This window comes from Platalea leucorodia, assembly GCF_965183815.1.
Source record: "Platalea leucorodia genome assembly, chromosome: 15".
Lineage (NCBI taxonomy): Eukaryota > Metazoa > Chordata > Aves > Pelecaniformes > Threskiornithidae > Platalea > Platalea leucorodia.
The window spans coordinates 12134209-12150480 of record NC_138837.1 but is presented as its reverse complement, the minus strand read 5'-3'; the positions used below and the strand labels follow the sequence as shown (position 1 = coordinate 12150480).

General features: G+C 61.0%; 3 protein-coding genes across 5 annotated transcripts in view; 2 read left to right on the top strand and 1 right to left on the bottom strand.

Annotated features, from left to right (window-relative positions):
• Positions 1 to 3649: 3649 nt before the first annotated feature.
• On the top strand, positions 3650 to 4156 carry RNF224 (ring finger protein 224; the record flags this gene model as incomplete). The annotated part of the gene is made up of 1 exon (XM_082327136.1): positions 3650 to 4156. The coding sequence occupies one exon, from the start codon at positions 3650 to 3652 to the stop codon at positions 4154 to 4156; it is 507 nt and encodes a 168-aa protein (XP_082183262.1).
• A 4258-nt stretch (positions 4157 to 8414) lies between these two features.
• On the top strand, positions 8415 to 10212 carry LRRC26 (leucine rich repeat containing 26; the record flags this gene model as incomplete). Its single annotated transcript, XM_082327878.1, has 2 exons — positions 8415 to 8958; positions 9932 to 10212. 2 exons carry the CDS (start codon positions 8415 to 8417, stop codon positions 10210 to 10212), a joined length of 825 nt encoding a protein of 274 aa, XP_082184004.1.
• Positions 10213 to 14409: 4197 nt separating this feature from the next.
• The window catches only part of GRIN1 (glutamate ionotropic receptor NMDA type subunit 1), a gene marked incomplete at both ends in the record, with an annotated part of 39735 nt that continues 37872 nt past the window's right edge, over positions 14410 to 16272 (bottom strand). For all 3 annotated transcript variants that reach the window (XM_082327299.1, XM_082327300.1, XM_082327301.1), the window contains one exon: positions 14410 to 14478. In XM_082327299.1, coding sequence (XP_082183425.1) covers positions 14410 to 14478 — 69 coding nt within the window. The remainder of the gene's footprint in view (positions 14479 to 16272) is intronic.

The following is a 16272-nucleotide window of genomic DNA, read 5'->3' as shown; positions in this document are numbered from 1 at the left end:
ACTCTGTGGGGACAAACACGGTTCAGGGAGGGAAAACTGTCCCGCAGGGTTGTGTGGCACCTTCCATGAGCCCCGGGGCTAGTGGGGCTGGCATCAGCAGGGGGGCCAAGGGTGAGGGATGTGCTGGCCTGGCCCAGGCAGGGCGCTGGCAGGGTGCAGCATCTGCCAGCAGTGCCGTGTGTCACTGCTGCCCTTCGCTCTGCCTAACCTTGGGGCAACAGCAAACAAGCTGGGAGAGGCCGGGCAGAGTGCTGCCTGCCAGATACCCGGGCAATGATTAAGCTGGAAGCAGCAGGGGAGGGCCCAGGCTGCTGCCCCAGACCTTGACAGGGCTCTGGGTGACACAGGCAGCTGCGTGCAGGGTCCCATGGGTGCTCCCTGGGTGCATTTCGTCTTCGAAGGGTGCTCAGGGATGCGGAGGGTTGTGCTGGGTGATTGCTGTCTCCTGCTCTGGCTCATCTGGATCAGACCTTTGCACTCCCCTGAGGGTGCCGCTCCCTGCCCCGCTGTGCCAAAGGTCCCTGCAGCTCTCGGGGATGAGTCCTGGGAACAGGAAAAGACATTTCCCACCCACGTGTGTCGCTGCTGGTTGCTGATACGCCTTCCCTGCGCCTGGATTCAGGTGTTTTGGCAGGGCTGACGGAGCCCAGCCAGGGCTGAAGGCCGGTTTCAGGCAGCGTGCCCCTCGGTGTCACCCTGCGCGGCTTGGCAGATGCACAGCCTGTGTCACCAAGGGCTCCCCCGCCCCAAGCCCTGCCTGCGGGGTGCAGGGTGGGTGAGCCAGGGTGCACGGCCCTGCACCAGGGGCTTGCATGCAATGGGCAGAAGTGGCTGAGGGCAGCTGGGCACAACCCCTTGACGGGACGCAGCTCTGCTGGCACCTGGGAGGGGGGCACGGAGCTGATGGGCAGGGGCTGGGCAGGGGCTGGAGTCGGGTAGGAGGGCAGGCAGGGTGTGCGTGTGTGCACATTTCTGCAAGGAGAGGCAGCCAAGGGGGGGTGACTGCCCCTGGGCAGTGCCAGGGGTACCCCCAGTAGTGCACGGAGCCAAGCCCATCCCTCTCACTCCTGTAGTCTCTTTGGGCAGGGCTTCCTGTGGCCCAAAGGGCCTGATGCCTGCCTGCTCTGTACCTCACCCCGTGGCAGGTGAGCCAGGCCACCACTGTGCTTTGGGTGGGAGGGTGACTCCTTGCCAGCTTTGGGACATGCCCGGACATCGCCAGGCATCCAGCTGCCTGCACATCCCTGAGCACATTGGTGGGAGCACGCTGTGCCCATCGGGGCGTCAGCTCTGCCCTGGCTGCCAGCATCGAGGGTGCTGCCACCCACCCCGCAGGCATGCAGGGTGGTACCCTGAGATGCCAGGGCACAGCGGGAATCCCATGCAGCTGGTTCCTGATCCGCCCAGGGCACATGGCCCTTGCCCCTGCCTTGGCCAGTGGGTTTGGCCAAAACCGAGGTCCCCGGCACAGCCCCATCCCAAGCCAGCCGCCCTGCCATTCCTTGCCTGCTGCCAGCCTGGCAAGGGAGGGCAAAGCCCTGCCATGGGGTGCCATCCCTGCGCCTGGGGACCCATGGGCACACACACCCCACGTGCGCTGCCTGGGGAAACCTGTGTCAGAGGACGGATCAGGATCCTGTGTCAGGACACGGTCACTGCACCCCGAAGGTGCTGCGCTGCTGGCTCTGCCTTGCTCCCAAGCACCGGCGTCAAGGGGTCGAGTCTTTCTGCAGAGCCCCGGGACCCTCTGAGGGCCTCGGTCTCCAAACCCTCAATTCTTGCTGCTGAGTTGTGCTGGAAACATGGCCCGAGGGCTGCTGAAATGTTTGGTAAGCGGGCAGCAGAGGGGAGCACTGCCTGGCTCCCTGCCTGCGTTGCTGCCTGCTCCTGCCTGGAGCAGGAGCTGCTGCCCTCTCCTGCTCCCACGCAGAAGTGCTGGGTGTCCTGGCAGCCCTGCTCTGGCTCCAGGATCTGCTTTTCTCCTCCAGGACCTCGGGTCCAGGATCTGGCCCCCTACCACACTCCCCGTTTTAAACCTTCCCCCGCTCGGAGCACCCTTCGTGCAGAGGCTGCAGCATTGCTGCTGGACCAGGGGCTCTGCAGGGGCTGGCAGCTGGGGGGACCGAGCCTGCCACCACCCTGGTGCTGTCACCTCCTCAGGGTCCTGCATCAGCATGAAATTGCCAGCGTCACCGAGGGGTGCTGGGCTCTCCCCAGCCTGGTGATGAACATCGTCCCTGACAGAGCCAAGGGTGACTCAGCCCCCAGCGCCGGAGCCTGCAGCCCCAGCTGGGAGAGCAGGGGCAGGTCACGGATGTGTCTGTGGCAGCGGTCACCCCCAGGAACACCACCTCACGCGTGGGCACTGCCAGCTCGGACCAGGCTGGAGCCTCCGTGTCCCTGCGCCAGCCCCAGCCCCTCCACCCCCACAAACCTGGAGCCTCGCTGTGCCCTCCCGCTCCGGTGGCAGCTGTCCCCGCAGCCCGGACCACCTGGGGATGGGTGGGCTGGAGTGCGATGGGGTGTCTCTGCTGGCCAACATCTGCCCAGATGTTCCTGGCCATGGGGAGTGGCTGAGGATGTGGAAGACTGCCACTGCTGCCCAGGTACAGCCGATGTCCAAGCCCTCTCCGCCCACGGTGAAGCCCAGAGCTCCTTGGCCTCACAGGGACAGTTTCTTCAGCTAATGAAGCAGAGATGGACAGTTAATGACTGCTCCTGGGGCTTAGATTTCAGAGGTCTTTGTTATCCTGGTGCTTGTAACTCAATCTCCCAGGCTTGGCTTCCCAGCAGCAGATCCGATAGCATGCCTGTCCCTGAAAGGTGAGCCCCTTCCCACTGCCACAGCCACCAGCAGCTGCTGGGACCTGGCTGGGGAGCTGCTGGCCGCTCGGGCCCCCCATGCTCCCCATGAGACGGCTGCGGCCCCCTGGGACGGCACAGCCCTTCTGCCACCTCCCCTGAGGGCCTGGGGGGAGCTTCTCAGGACAGGTAGGGATGGGGGACAGGGGAGGAGGGGAGGGATGCCCGTGTGTATCAAAATGCTTGAGGTCACCCATAGAGTGGGGTCTCGGTGGCCTCCAGGAGAGGTTTGCAAATATGCTGGTGGGTATCAGACCCTCCTTAAGATGAGGCTGGACCCCTCAGCTCCTCCCTGTCAGCCTGCGTGCCTGTCCCCTGCTGCTGACAGCTGTGCCACGGCGGCCTGGCACAGCCCGGGGCTGGCGAGGAGCGGGGCGGTGGCACAGCCTGGTCCTCTGGGCGCTGCTCCCCTGCCAACCCCACCACACGCTCCTGCCCACCCCACCTTCCCCACCACCCCAGAGCCCGGGCAGGCTGCTGATGTCCAGCCAGCCCCGATCCCCCACAGGACATGGCAGAGGTCCCGGCAGGGGTGGCACCAGGGAAAACATATCCCCTTGGATGCAGGCAGAACCATCCGTAGTGGCATGATCCTGCTTTTCTTGGCAGGGCTGTCGACAGGGCGGGCAGGCAGCAGGCAGGGATGTTGGGCAGGGAGCCAGATGCCCCTGGGAACCCACCATGTGGGACTCATCCCCCAATCTCCCATGCATCAGATGCACTCAGAGGTGGCATCCCACCCCCTGGCCATGGGTCTGACAGCTCCTCTCACCCTCCCCTCCCCAGCATGTCCCAGGCCAGCAGCAGCCCCCAGGCAGAGGACGCAGCACCGGGTGTCGGGGCGCACTCGCGCACCCCAAGCCGGGGCAGCCAGCGGGTTGAGTGCATCATCTGCTACTCCTCCTATGACCTGTGCAGCCGGCTGCCACGTCGGCTCTACTGTGGCCATACCTTCTGCCAAGCCTGCCTGAAACGCCTCGACTCTGTTGCCAACGAGCAGCGCTGGATCCCCTGCCCGCAGTGCCGCCAAAATACACCCACGCCGCGTGGCGGCGTCGCCATGCTCGACCTCGACTTGGCCACCTTTCTCGCCGTCAAGGCTGACAAGGAGCATCCCCGGGTGGCCGGCAGGTCCCAGCCCGACTCGGCCACCAAGGGTTTGTGCAAAGAGAAGGTGGTCACCCAGCAGCCGGCGGGGCTGTGCCAAGACGCGGTGCCCCCGGCGCCGTTCCCCCGACGCGGCTGCTGCCGGCTGTGCCTGTGCTGTGGGGTGACAGCGGCCTTCGAGAGCTGAGTGGGAGGAGGGGGCTGCTGGCGGTGCATGGGCAGCTGAGCTCCTGGGGCACAGCCTGAGACCATTTTTGGGGACCCCACGCCATGCCCCAGACCCATGTATGGACTGTAGTTGTGCTGGCAGCCTGGGAAGGGCTTCAGCTTGCTCAGGGCTTGCTGTCCATCCTGCCGGCATTTGGGGTGCAACAGGGGGGCATGAGGATGCCCCCACCCCTTCATCCTGCCCACCCACCCCTCTGACAACTCAGAAACCTTGTCCAGCCATCACAGATGTCCCCTGGTCCCTGGTGCAGGGCTTGCTGATGCCTGGCTTTTCCATGCACGTGGCTTTGCAGCAGGGACACATCCACCGAGCATCTCCCAGACAGGGGACACAGGAATCTGGCACAGCTCAGTGACACAGCGATGCTCCGGGGAGCGTGTCCAGTACCCTGAAAGCTTCGTGCCTATTAAACCTCTGCCTCTGTTGGCCCTGCTGGGCTGCATGTCTTGGTTGTATTTGTTGGTAAGCCTTGGGGTAGCCCTGCCTGCGGTGGGGGCATGACGGGGAGAAATTACCCGCCCTGCCGGATTGCTGTCCTTTAAGTGTTTGCTCTGTTGGCCATTTGCATGAGATATTTGGGCATTGGGGTAGCTGAACAGTTGAAATCGAGGATGACCGAGCCCACGGGAGCTCCTGCTTGGCCTTGTGCTCCATGGCTTGTGCCAGGTTTGGTTTTCCTGCCTGACCCTCTCCCAGCCTCCCTGCCTGCACACCTGCGTGCAGCCTGTACAGAAGCCCCTCCGCTGTTTTTCCAGATCATGTCTTTGCACGGCTTTCCCTGCCTGACTCCAAACTGGGGGTGCAAGGACGAGAGCCCAAACAGACGGGTGTGGGTTTAACAGAGGCCAAATGGGGAGGACTGGGGTGCAGCAGGGTGATATTAATACAGTTCTTGGGCAGGGCTTGGGGTTGCCTGGGCAGCTCTTGTGGCTCTTCCTCAGAGCCCATTTTCTGCATCTGTTTTCCATGTGGTTTGTGAGCTCTTGCAATATCCCAGCATCAGGCACCACTGGCCGCCCCTCGCGGCTCAGCAGGGGACCCCTCCCTGGGGCCAGCAGTGATCTTGTGGCCCCTGGGCACTCCTGATGCTTGGCTCTCCCCTGTTCTGGGTGCCAGGGCTGCAGGTGGAGGAGTCCAGTGCCCACCCCATGCACAGCACCCACCCTGTCCACCACACTGTGCACAGCACCCACCCCGTGCACAGCACCCACCCCATGCACAGCACCCACCCTGTGCACAGCACCCACCCCATGCACAGCACTCACACCACACACAGTGCCCATGCACAATTCTGCCACTTGGTGTCACTTGCCATAAAAAGTTAGAGCTGAGTTGTTCCCAGCAGCCCCCAACCTGGGGAGCTCCAGCCGGGCGAGCAGTGCCACCAGGGATGTCCCAGGGCAGAGGTGCCCAGGGGGCACAGCAGAAGCGTGGTGTTGTTCAGGGCCTCCATGGGGTGGGCATCTGCCTGCCTCGGATCTTTAATTACATGGAAACATGCAACAAATTAAAGCCTTCAAGGATGGGATAAAAACTAACACAGAATCCTAAAGCACCTTCCCCTCTATCTTAATTTCTCCCCAATTACTCCACGGTGGGTGGTGGGAAGAGTCTGGCCCATCCCACCCCGGGCACGGCTCCATACAATGGTGCCGGCAGGGCTCTCTGCTCCGCCTGGCACCTTGGTCCCAGCTTTCCAACAGTGGATGGTGACAAAGACCCATGGCTCCCCGCCCCCAGCCCCAGGTCCTTGCCTCTGTGCTCCCACCCCTGCTCCACTGCATCCCCCCAGCACCAGAACCAAGCTGTGAAGCTTGGCCCTTGCAGTGCTCCTCTCCTCGTGTCCCCACTGCTCCCAGCCAGTGGCTGGTCTCCGAAGGAGGTTATATCTGCCCCTCCATTACTTCATTGTGGGACGGGTCTTGGTGCGCTGGCTGGGCACCCTGATTTACACCCCTTGGCCAGAGCAGGGCTGGTGTTGAGCCCCATGCCTCGGGGAACTCCTCCATCGGTCAGCACTGGCCCCCTGAGTTGTCCTGGCAGAGCGGATGCTCGGAGCAGCCTGTCCTGGCGCTGGCCCTGGGGACAGGCTGTGCTGTTCCACATGGAGCCCGAAACCGCAGGAGGAGGCATTGCAGCGGGGAGCAGGGCACTGCTGGGTGCAGCCCTGGCTGGGGACGGGGACCTGGGCTCTTCCTGCAGAGTGCTGGGTCCCCGCTTCCAGAGAGGGGGGCAGTGACAGGGACCCACGCTCTGCCGCGCACTGGCAGTGTGCGTGATGGGACAGTGGTGGCTCTGCTGGGGTTCAGGGCCCCGAAGGGTCACCAGCCTGCGACTGCAGTGGGGTGCAGCCAATGCATGCAAAACAGGAGCGGGGCCAGGCACAACCAGCACCAGCCCTGTGCTTGGCCAGTGTCCCCGGCAGGCAGGACACTGGGGACATCTCTCTTGCCACGTGCCATGGGGGTAGCAGCAGGCTGGCAGTGAGGGGCTGGCGGAGGAGCTGAGGTGGGTTCGCAGCCTCCTGGGCTCTCTGAGGACAAAAGCTGGAAATGGCCTTGCTTTTAATAGTTGTTTTTTTTTTTTTTTCCAATGAATTTTGCACTTCTCACCTGATCCCAGGTGGCTGCAGGCAGCAGGCAATGTAACCCCTGGCAAGGAAGAGCATTTTGGGACAGGGCTCCCTAAAAATTCGGGTCCCCATATAGCCTGCAGCTGCAGGCGGGACGAGCTGGTGCTGCAGCTCCACGTGGCTGCGGGTTTGTGCCCTGCTTCAGGGCTGGGCTGGGCTGGAGGATTCCTCTGAATTATTTCCAGATGGGGATTAATGCAGCAAACCGAGTTTGCTGCAGGATAGATAAACAAACCAAAGCTCCTCTGGATGCTATTAATAAACCGCCTGCCTGCTGCTTCTGCCCCAGATTTGGGAACACTCTGGTCCTGGCCTGGGGTGCAGGCACGCGCTGCCTTGCTGCCCTTCCAGCCCTTTGGCTGTGGGGCAGAGGTGCCAGGGATTCCTCCATGACCGTGACCACTGGGGTCCCAAATGGGACAGGAGCTGCAAGGGTGTGAGTGGAGGACAATGTCTCTGTCCCAGGCCCCCGTGCTGGGCTGCGGGTGGGTTGAGGTGCTACCGGTCATGTCCCTTGGACCCCGGTGTCCACTGAGCCCTGCCAGGGGTGGTGAGCGCTGGGAGGTGACATCTCTCCTCTCCAGCCTTCTGCTGCGGGGCTTCAGGCAGCTTTGAAACCGGAGCACGTGTAAACAGGGTGGAGGCAGACTTTGAGCCCTCTTCAACCGGCACTGCCATGCTGGGGTGAGGGTAAACAAGTTTTGGGCAGCAGCAGACCAGTGAGCTCACCTTTCCCGGGTGCTGCTGGGTGTCCCCCAGTATGCACACAGACGAGTGATCCTGCTGGGGAGGAGGAGGGTGACCCATGGGACTCACATCCCAACCCTCCTCATTTTGGCATGGCTTGTGGTCTCCTGCCAGGGGCAAAGAGAGCCTGGCCAAGGGCTGGGCTCAGCGGGGTGGCCCATGGCTCCCAGCAAAGCTCCCCAGTGAGGACCTCTGGGCATGGTGAGCCAGCACAGAAGATGGGGTTAGACCTGCTGATGATATGACTTAAGCTTTGTCCCACTGCAGCCAGATACGGGGGTCCTGGGTCCATACACCCCTCTCTACAGGGCTGGTGAGGCAGCACACCCATGGGGGATGCCCCATGGGGAGGATGGAGGCCAAGAGATGGGTCTGGCTTTGCTTTTTTCCAGCTCTCCAGCCTGCAGCACACACAAGAAGTTAATCCCAGACCGCACAGAGCTGGCTGCTTACCTGGCTGGAGCAGTGCCTGGCAGAGGGAGGGACGAGGGCACGGCTCCACACCTTGCCAGCGTAGGCATCACTGCAAAAATATTTGCTGAAAGAAGTGCCGCTCCACCCCAAGGAAAACTGAGGCCGGGAGCGCAGCCCGTTCCGGGTTTGCAGGCGGTGGGTGGTGAGAGGGGGAATGCGTACAGCTGCAGGGAGCCGAGCACGTCCACCCGCTCCCCTTGCAGCCAGGCACTGCCTGGCACCTCTGCTTGGCACTGCTGGGCTCACTCAAGGGTGCCAGGCAGGGACGGGTGGCTGGGCAAGCCGACAGGCACTAGGGATCCTATCTGTGGGAAAATCCTGGCACCGGAGGTCAAGGAGCCCTCACCGCCTCGGTGGGCAGCCATGGGCTGCTGGAGGGGCCCCAGCACCGTGCTGGCCTGCCTGCTTCTCCTGTGCCCGCTGCCCTCGCCAGCCTGCCCCGCCGCCTGCCGCTGCTCCTCGGGGGAGGTGGACTGCAGCCAGCATGCCCTCCGCGAGGTGCCGCAGAGCCTGCCGGCCAACACCAGCACCCTGTGGCTCGGCTACAACTTCATCACTGTGCTGGGGCCGCACTCCTTCCCTGCCCTGCCGGGGCTGCTGCTGCTCAGCCTGCCCCACAACCGCCTGGAGCTGATCCACAGCCGGGCGCTGGTGGGGCTCGGGGCGCTGCAGGAGCTGGACCTCAGCAACAACTACCTAACTGTGCTGACGCCCGAAACCTTCCTGCCCCTCACCAGCCTGGCCATGCTCAACCTGGGCAACAACAGGCTGGGGGAGCTGGAGCCTGGGGTGCTGCACGCCCTGCCCCAGCTCCAAGCCCTCTTCCTGCAGGACAACCCCTGGGTGTGCAGCTGCAGCATCTGGCCCCTCTGGCACTGGCTCAGCCACAACAGCGAAAAAGTGCAAGGTGAGTGCCCGGAGGACCGTGTCCCCAAGCCCCCCACCCACTCCACGATGGCTGGTCACCCCGTTGGGGCTGAGGCAGGACCCAGTACCCTGGCTGCCAGCTGGTCGTGGGCTCATGTGGTCGGTGCCTGTGGGGGTACGGCGAGGTTCCCCAGGACCCGTGCCCAGGCCATGGCAGCTCCTGTGTTTGCTTGGGTGGATGCATCCCTGAGTCTGATCCCTGGTGCCCACGCTTGGTCACCAGCAGGGATTGCCTGCAGAGGAGGGCTGGGCAATGGTCCAGCGATGGGCACCCAGTGCTGTCCTCAGCAGTGGCACCAATCCCGCCACAGTGAGGGCGAGGCGAGCTGGGCAATGGGCACCTGAGGGGGCAAGGTGAGCCTGTGTGTCAGGGTGGGCATCACCGCTGACTTGACCAGGGCTCAGTGCCTTCAGCCCCTTCCCCAGTGCCTTCATGAACATGGGTCTGATCCTGCATTTCTTCCCCCATGAATCTCGGCAAGAGAGAGCTCTGCCAGCAAGGTCTCTCCCTCTGCTGCCACCCACTCCTGCTTGCTTCCAGCTCAGGTGCGCGCCTGTCATTCCTGCTGGCTGGGACCTTCTGTGGCATCTCCAGGCTGGCTGCACGCTGCTCCCCATCCCTGTCCCCTGGGAACCAGGCCCACCACCTTGCCTGCCCCATCTACCATCCTGCTCCGTCCTATCCTGCCCCAAACCCATTTTCCAGTGCCCTCTCCAGCACTGCGCCCACCTCCCCATCCTGTCCCACTCCCCAGGGCACAGGACGTAGATGAGCCTTGAACCCCCACTGCTCCCCTTCTTTGTACCCTGCCCTGGCTATCTTGGTCAACCTGGCCTCTGTCCTCCTGCCCTGGTCCTGCCTGTCATATGCAGACCTGCTATCCCCTCTGTCCTTGAAACCTGCCTTGTCCCAGCTGCCCAGTGTGCCCATCAGCACTGCTTTTCTCTTCCAGAGAAGAGTTTGCTCCTGTGCAGAGTCCCAGAGCAGCTGAACAAGTATCCAATCATGGCCTTCGGGAATGAGTCCTTCAGGCAATGCCAGGAGATCTCACTGTCTGCCCAGCAATACATTGTCTTCTTGATCATTGGACCCTTCTCCTTCATGGTCAGCATCTTCTACTGCACCTTCATGGGCTCCATCATAGTCGTTTACCACAACCTGCGCAGGGCATCTCGCTTCCAGAGGAGACCTCGCATCTGCAAGGGACGCCGGGGCAGGGTGACCAGGCTTTAGCTCCAGGCGGGCTGTGCTCCATGCCCTTCTCCAGGTGTCTGCACTCCGCTGTTGCAAACATTTCCCTGTGGACCAGTAAGAGGATCCTCTGTTCCTGGAAATCACTTTTCTTCCTCCTCCCAGAGTCCCCCGAGACGATGCCAAGCTCCCTCTGCCCCATTGCCGGGGGGAGCAGCCTCCAGCTCAGCCCCGCTGCAGGGCACAGTCTGACCACAGATGCTCTCAGTGTTTTGGGAGGCTCCCCCAGGCCACCCTCAGACCTGCACATCCCCTTCCCAGGGGGGCCACGTGATCCTTCTCCTCCAGCTCACCCTGTCCTGCTCCTTCTGCTGCCCAGGGGCCCCAGTGTGCATTTGGGGCTGCACCGTATGCCTCCGTGTGCCTTTTGGTGCATCCTGGGAGCCCCTGTGTGCATCTCAGGACACACCATATTCCTCTGGGTGCCTTTCAGTGCACCCCAGGAATCTCCATTTGCCTTTCGGTGCAGCCCCAGAGCCTCTGCGTGCCTTTCAGTTTGCCCCAAAGCCCTCCTTGGGCCTTTTGGTGCCCCCAACACTCCCCATTTGCCATTCAGTGACCCCAGCAGCCTCAGCGTGCCTTTCCCTGCCCTCAAGAACCCTTGGCTTGGCTTTTCATGCATCCAGATACCATCTGTTTAGCTTTTTGTGTCCTGACAGGCATTGGTTTGCCTTTTGGTGTGCCGCAGAGCTCTCCGTGTGCATTTTGGTGCACCTGAAGATCTCTGGGTGCTTTTGGGGCACTCCAGAGCCTCCCTGAGACTTTCAGAAAGTCCCAGACCCCTCCATGGGCTGCCCAAGGACAGGGCAGGTTGCAAAATGTTTCTTTTGACAGTTTTTTTCCTTGAGACAGGGCTGCTGGTGCTGAGAAGGCTCAGCCAACAACCAAGACCTAGGGTGAGGCTGAGGTTTAGGGTGAGGGCTGGAAAGAGATAAAGCCTTGAGCTCCCACCGATGGGGCTCAGCAAAGGGGCTGCCAAAGGCTGGGTGAGGCTGCACAGTGGTTCCTCCCCCAACAGCTTTTCCCCTAGGCTAAAGCTCATCCAAAGCCAAGGTCTAGGATTAGCTCAGTGATGGGAGTGGGGACAAAAAAGCCCATGTAGGTTTGCAAAAAAGCCCTTGTTGCTGCCTCACCTCCCATTGCCCACAAATAGGGGCTAGGGCTGCCCCTGCATCTCCCTGCCCTGCCACCTCCTGCTCTTCCCTGCAGAAATGCTTCTCTCCGGCATTGCATGGAAATGCTTGGTGAGTGCACTGGGAGGTGGCCTGGAAGGAACTGGAGCTCTGCTCCAGAGGAAAGCACAAGCTGGGGTGACAAAAGCATCTCGCAATGAGGAGCAACAGCCCTTTCTGGCATGAGTTCTTACCCATTGCAAGGCAGTAAGAGCCACAATGACATGACTGTGGCCACCAGCCTCCCCCTGTTTGCTCAATCTCTTGCCCATGCAGGAGCTGTGGGACAAGCCAGGGATGTGGCAGGGGTCAATGCATCCTTTGGCAAGCTCTTGGTAAGGGTTAAATAAATCATGCAGAGAATAAACCAAATGTCACCTCAGCTGTGGCTTGCTCCCATTTTTATTTTCAAGAGAGAAACCAACCCAGCATGCTGCCACACTGCTCGATTCCCACTCGGCTCCTCCTGCGGTGCCTCTCCCCAGCAAGGGCTGTGGGGGCTGTGGGGAGCTGGTGAAAGCAGCAGCTCCTCCAGTGCTACCAGCCCTGCACCCAGGACGGCTGCAGGACCTCTGCCAGGACCAGCCCCTTGCATGGCGCCTTTCCCAGGAGCAATCCCAGCTCTCCCAGACCCTCTCTAGTGACAGCACTCAGTCCTTCCTGAGAAGCCCTGGGCTTCCTATTTGGAGCTAAGACCTCGCTTGTCATCCTGCATGGCCACCTGAGCCACGCTCCTCTTTCCAGATGGTCCTGAGGCTGAGACCCCAACGGAGGTCAGGCTGGTAGTCTCAGCACATGGGGAGCATGCTGTGGATGAGTGACGTTGCTTCAGTTCAGCCCAGGGAAGCTGTCTCCCTGTTTTGGAAATCCCTTGGGACACCTCCCTACAGATGGGCTGATGTGTGGGGATTTCCCCAGATGCCTTCATCCCTTCATCCCCTGGTCCTCTGTTCCCAAAGGCCAGCCCCACAGGCAATGCTCCACGCTGGCTCCCAGGAGCCGGGGAACACAGCAGTGGCAGGGGACTCTTTTCCCCTGGATGGAGGTGGGTGAGAGCCAGCTGGCACGGTGCTGGCATTTGGACAGTTTCAGACTGTTCCCATCCCCCTGCTGCCAGGCCTGTCCCCCCAAACTGGCTGTTCAGGCTGTTCATCAGCCTGGCAGCCCGGAATGGTGATGCCCCTTCCTTCCCACTCTTCCCTGAAGCTCCTGGCCTTTCTCCCTGCTGGCTTCTCCGTCCCTCCCCATCCCTCCAACTTTTACTGCTTGGAAACCCTGCAGCAGTGCTGGGTGAGGCTCTGATTCAGCACAGGGCTCCCTGCCAGCTCTGCCAGAAGGCAGAGACAGAAAGAGGCACACGGCACTGGAATAAACCACTTCATGTTCCAGTCTAGACTTTACTGAGCTCTTGCAAAAACTTGGTATTAATGTTACATTGACGTATAAAGTAGAATGGGTCCAATTTCTCAGCTGGAGCGAGATGAACTTGATGGAGCCACTGCAGTCAGTGGGACGATGCTTAAAGACCTCAGCTGCCGTCTGCAAATCCTGCCTGCAAAGGCTGCCGACCCTCAGGGGAAGCCCCATCTGCTCGGCTGGGGCAAGGAGAAGGCCGTTCATGTCGCTGGGGCTTGGTACCACGTTGCAGGTGGGTTTTCTGCCTTTGCAGGAGGTGGGATGCGATGTTGCCTGTGCCCGTGCTGTAGCTGCTCATCACCAGCCTGGCTGGTGCCAGATGCTTCCCCGACGCTGGTGTCTCTGTACCCGCCCACAGCGCCCACAGGGAGGGTGCTCAGGGGTGCTGACACATGGGCACGTATGCTTGAGGGGAGGAAGGTGTGAGGAGGACCGGCGTCAGCCTGGGTTATTTGGTTCCCTTCTCCTGAACTGGGATGTGGTTTCCATGTCTCCAGGTTCAAGCAGATGCAGCCACGTCAGCTGGGGCGTCAGGGCTGCCATGGGAGCTGCTGGCAAGCTTGAACTGCAGGTGAGTGCGGCAGGGAAGCTGCCGGTGCCTGCTGAGGTGCCCTGACACTGCAGGCAGGCTGGGTGGCCGCTGCAGACGCCGCAGCACACAGCAAGCCACGACCGGCCAGCAGCATCTCTCCTTGCATTGCTGGTGCTGAGGCAGTGTGAAGCTTGGCTAAAGGTCGATGCAACCATCCAGAGCCATTCCCCATAGAGATGTTCCTGGCCAGGAGAGCCATGGTGTGAGAGCTACATGCTGGCCATGGCCAGGTCCTCGGGATGTCTTCTGTGCAGGAGAGGTAGGGAGCCAGGATCTTGGCTGACAGCATGTTATGAGCTCCAGAGTTCCACGTTTAGCCCAGGAGCGTGGGCTGCAGGGCTGGGAGCACTCCTGCTACAAACAGACCGTGCACAGGAGCCAAGTCATAGCCACGGGCTGATGGGAGGGAGGAGCAGGGGGTTCACCCCTGTGAGGAGCAGAGCACACATCTTCCAGCCCTTGCTGCAGAAGTACAGCAGGAACATGTGCCCAGCCTGCCAAACCACGCCTGCTGCTCCAGCCTCTCGGGACCACGAGCACGTCGCACTGGAGCCCTCCGGGATGGTGGGAGACGTGGAGCACAGGTCTGATGGGCCGTGCGTGTGCTGAGAAGCCTGCAAAGTGAAGCACATTTTTGTAGTCTGGCACCAGCTCTTCCACACTCCCGTGGGAGAGCAGGCACCATGTGCCTTTCGAAGTCCTTTGCCCTTGCACATAGCCGGTCAGTGGCAATACTGATTATCAACAGCACTGGTTGGAAGCAATAATCTCTGTACACTGAAGTCCAAACCGTGTCCTGGTTCTGCCGTGCATTCTGGGGCACGAGCATGGCAGCAGGCCTAGGAAGGGAGGGAGATATACAATGAAGTCACTGTGTATGGATGAAGGATGCTTTCCTCCCATCTCACCCAGAAGAACCCATCAGTGTCCCTTGAAAGGCAGTCCTGGCTGTGCCTTCCTACTGTGTTGGGCAAGGACTGATGGCCCTCGGGGAGAAGGTCACACCACAGTGCTGACTGAGGGGTCGGAGAGGTTGAGCTGGCCGGTGATGTCGGTGGGATGATATTGCTGCAACACACAAATACACAGACAAGGAGAAAGAAGTGTTAGGCAGTTCTGGTACTTGCCCCCCCCTCTACTTACATCCCATGTGTCCCTACAGGTTATCTCTTGGGGGTGATGCAACGGCCCAAAACCTGCTGCTGGCTGAGGTCCCCTTCCCAGTGCAATCCAAGCTTGTGCAGAGGTCGGTGCAGACACTCTCCAAGCACCCTACAGCTGGGCAGGGAGGACGCCCAGGAGCGCGGCGCAGCTTCTGCAGAGCGCGGCAGCCGCGTCGCCTGCTGAGCGAGCCCCTCTCTGCTCTGGGAGAGCTACAAGACAAAGCCTGTGACTCATCAGCCCAGCCCACTGCTGAACCTGTGTTTGGAGGGTCTGGCTGGGTTTCGGCATCTCTGGTGCCAGATCAAGCTGTGCTTTGAGGCCAGGGCGTTTCACCTCCTTGCTTGAATGACTCTGCTTTGACTATCCTTTCATGCAGGTGAGAAGATGTGTGGTGTGGTTGACTTGCAATAAACTGTAGCATGAATTGCTAGTGTGAAAATACAGCCTGTGTTGGGGATGCGGCCTGGATTTGGGGTTCTGTGCTCCTTGCAGATGGGGGAGCTTGGCAAACGCTCCCTGGGAGAGACCTCCCTAGCCACAGTCCCACCGGCAAGCAAATGGGGAGAGCAGAAATACCCTTCAACAGGCAAGAAAAAAAAAAAAGTCCTTCCTCCCCAGGCAGGGATTTACATCTGGGCAGTTATTTTCTCCCTTCCTCCTTCCACACACCCTTCCTCTCCCAGTTCCACTCTCCTAACTCCAAACCCTGAACTGGAAGCCCTGTCCAGCCCTGCTGTGAGAGAGGGTGGCACGGAGCATCTTGCGCTGCTGTCTGGGGACCTAAATTGGTGCTGGGGCAGGAAAGGGTCTCGGTGGGTCTCGTGCTGCAGCGCGGACCCTCTCCAGTGACGTTTGCCCAGCCCTTGCACCACGCTACCCAGGAGCGCTGCCATCTTGCTGGGCTCCCGGGGGGCTCCTCTGTGATGGGATTTTACCCGTCTTGCGTTGGTCAGTGGTGACTGTGGCCCCCGCGGTGCTGCTGGCAGCTCTGGCACTGTGGCTACCCTGCATGGCTCTACACCCTGCCTCCTGCCACGGGGTCTGGGGTCCCCCCAAGCGTTGCGTGGGGTCCTCGGGGCTGCCCTGCTCTGTCCAGTTTTGTGCTTCACCAGGAGCCCTCTGTGGGGAGCTGCTGGGGCAGGGGCGGGAGCCAGCATGCTCCCGTCTCTCGGGCACACGTGCTGGGGACATGTTGACACCCAGGGAGCATCTCATGGGATCATTCTTTCATTTAGGGGACTAGCTAATATTAAAACAGAGCCTCCGAGAAATTCCTTGCTGCGGCCTTGCTTTGCTAAGTGGCAACACCTCGGCCGTCACCCGTTTGCACAGAGAACAGCCGAGGCGATCCTCAAGTTGCCCTGGGGGGAACTTTTTGTGGCTATTCATCAGTCCACCAAAAAACGCCCCTCTCTCCCAAAAATGGGTGCAGCCGCTTCCTCCTTGTGAAAAATTAGGATTCCGGCTAAATGCAATCTTTCCTTTCCGTAGCAAAATGGCTGGGAGTCATGCGCTTGTGGGATGGGGCTTGATTCCCGCAGGGAGGAGAGACGACTGGGAACGGGGAGAGGCTGGGTGACTCACTGGTGGAGAAGAAGGAGGAACTTGAGATACAAAAAGGAACGGGCAGAAGAAAGGTCCTTTGTTAAATACCCTGCCTGAAGCAAGCGGGGAGGGAAAAAGCGGTGTGTGCGTGTG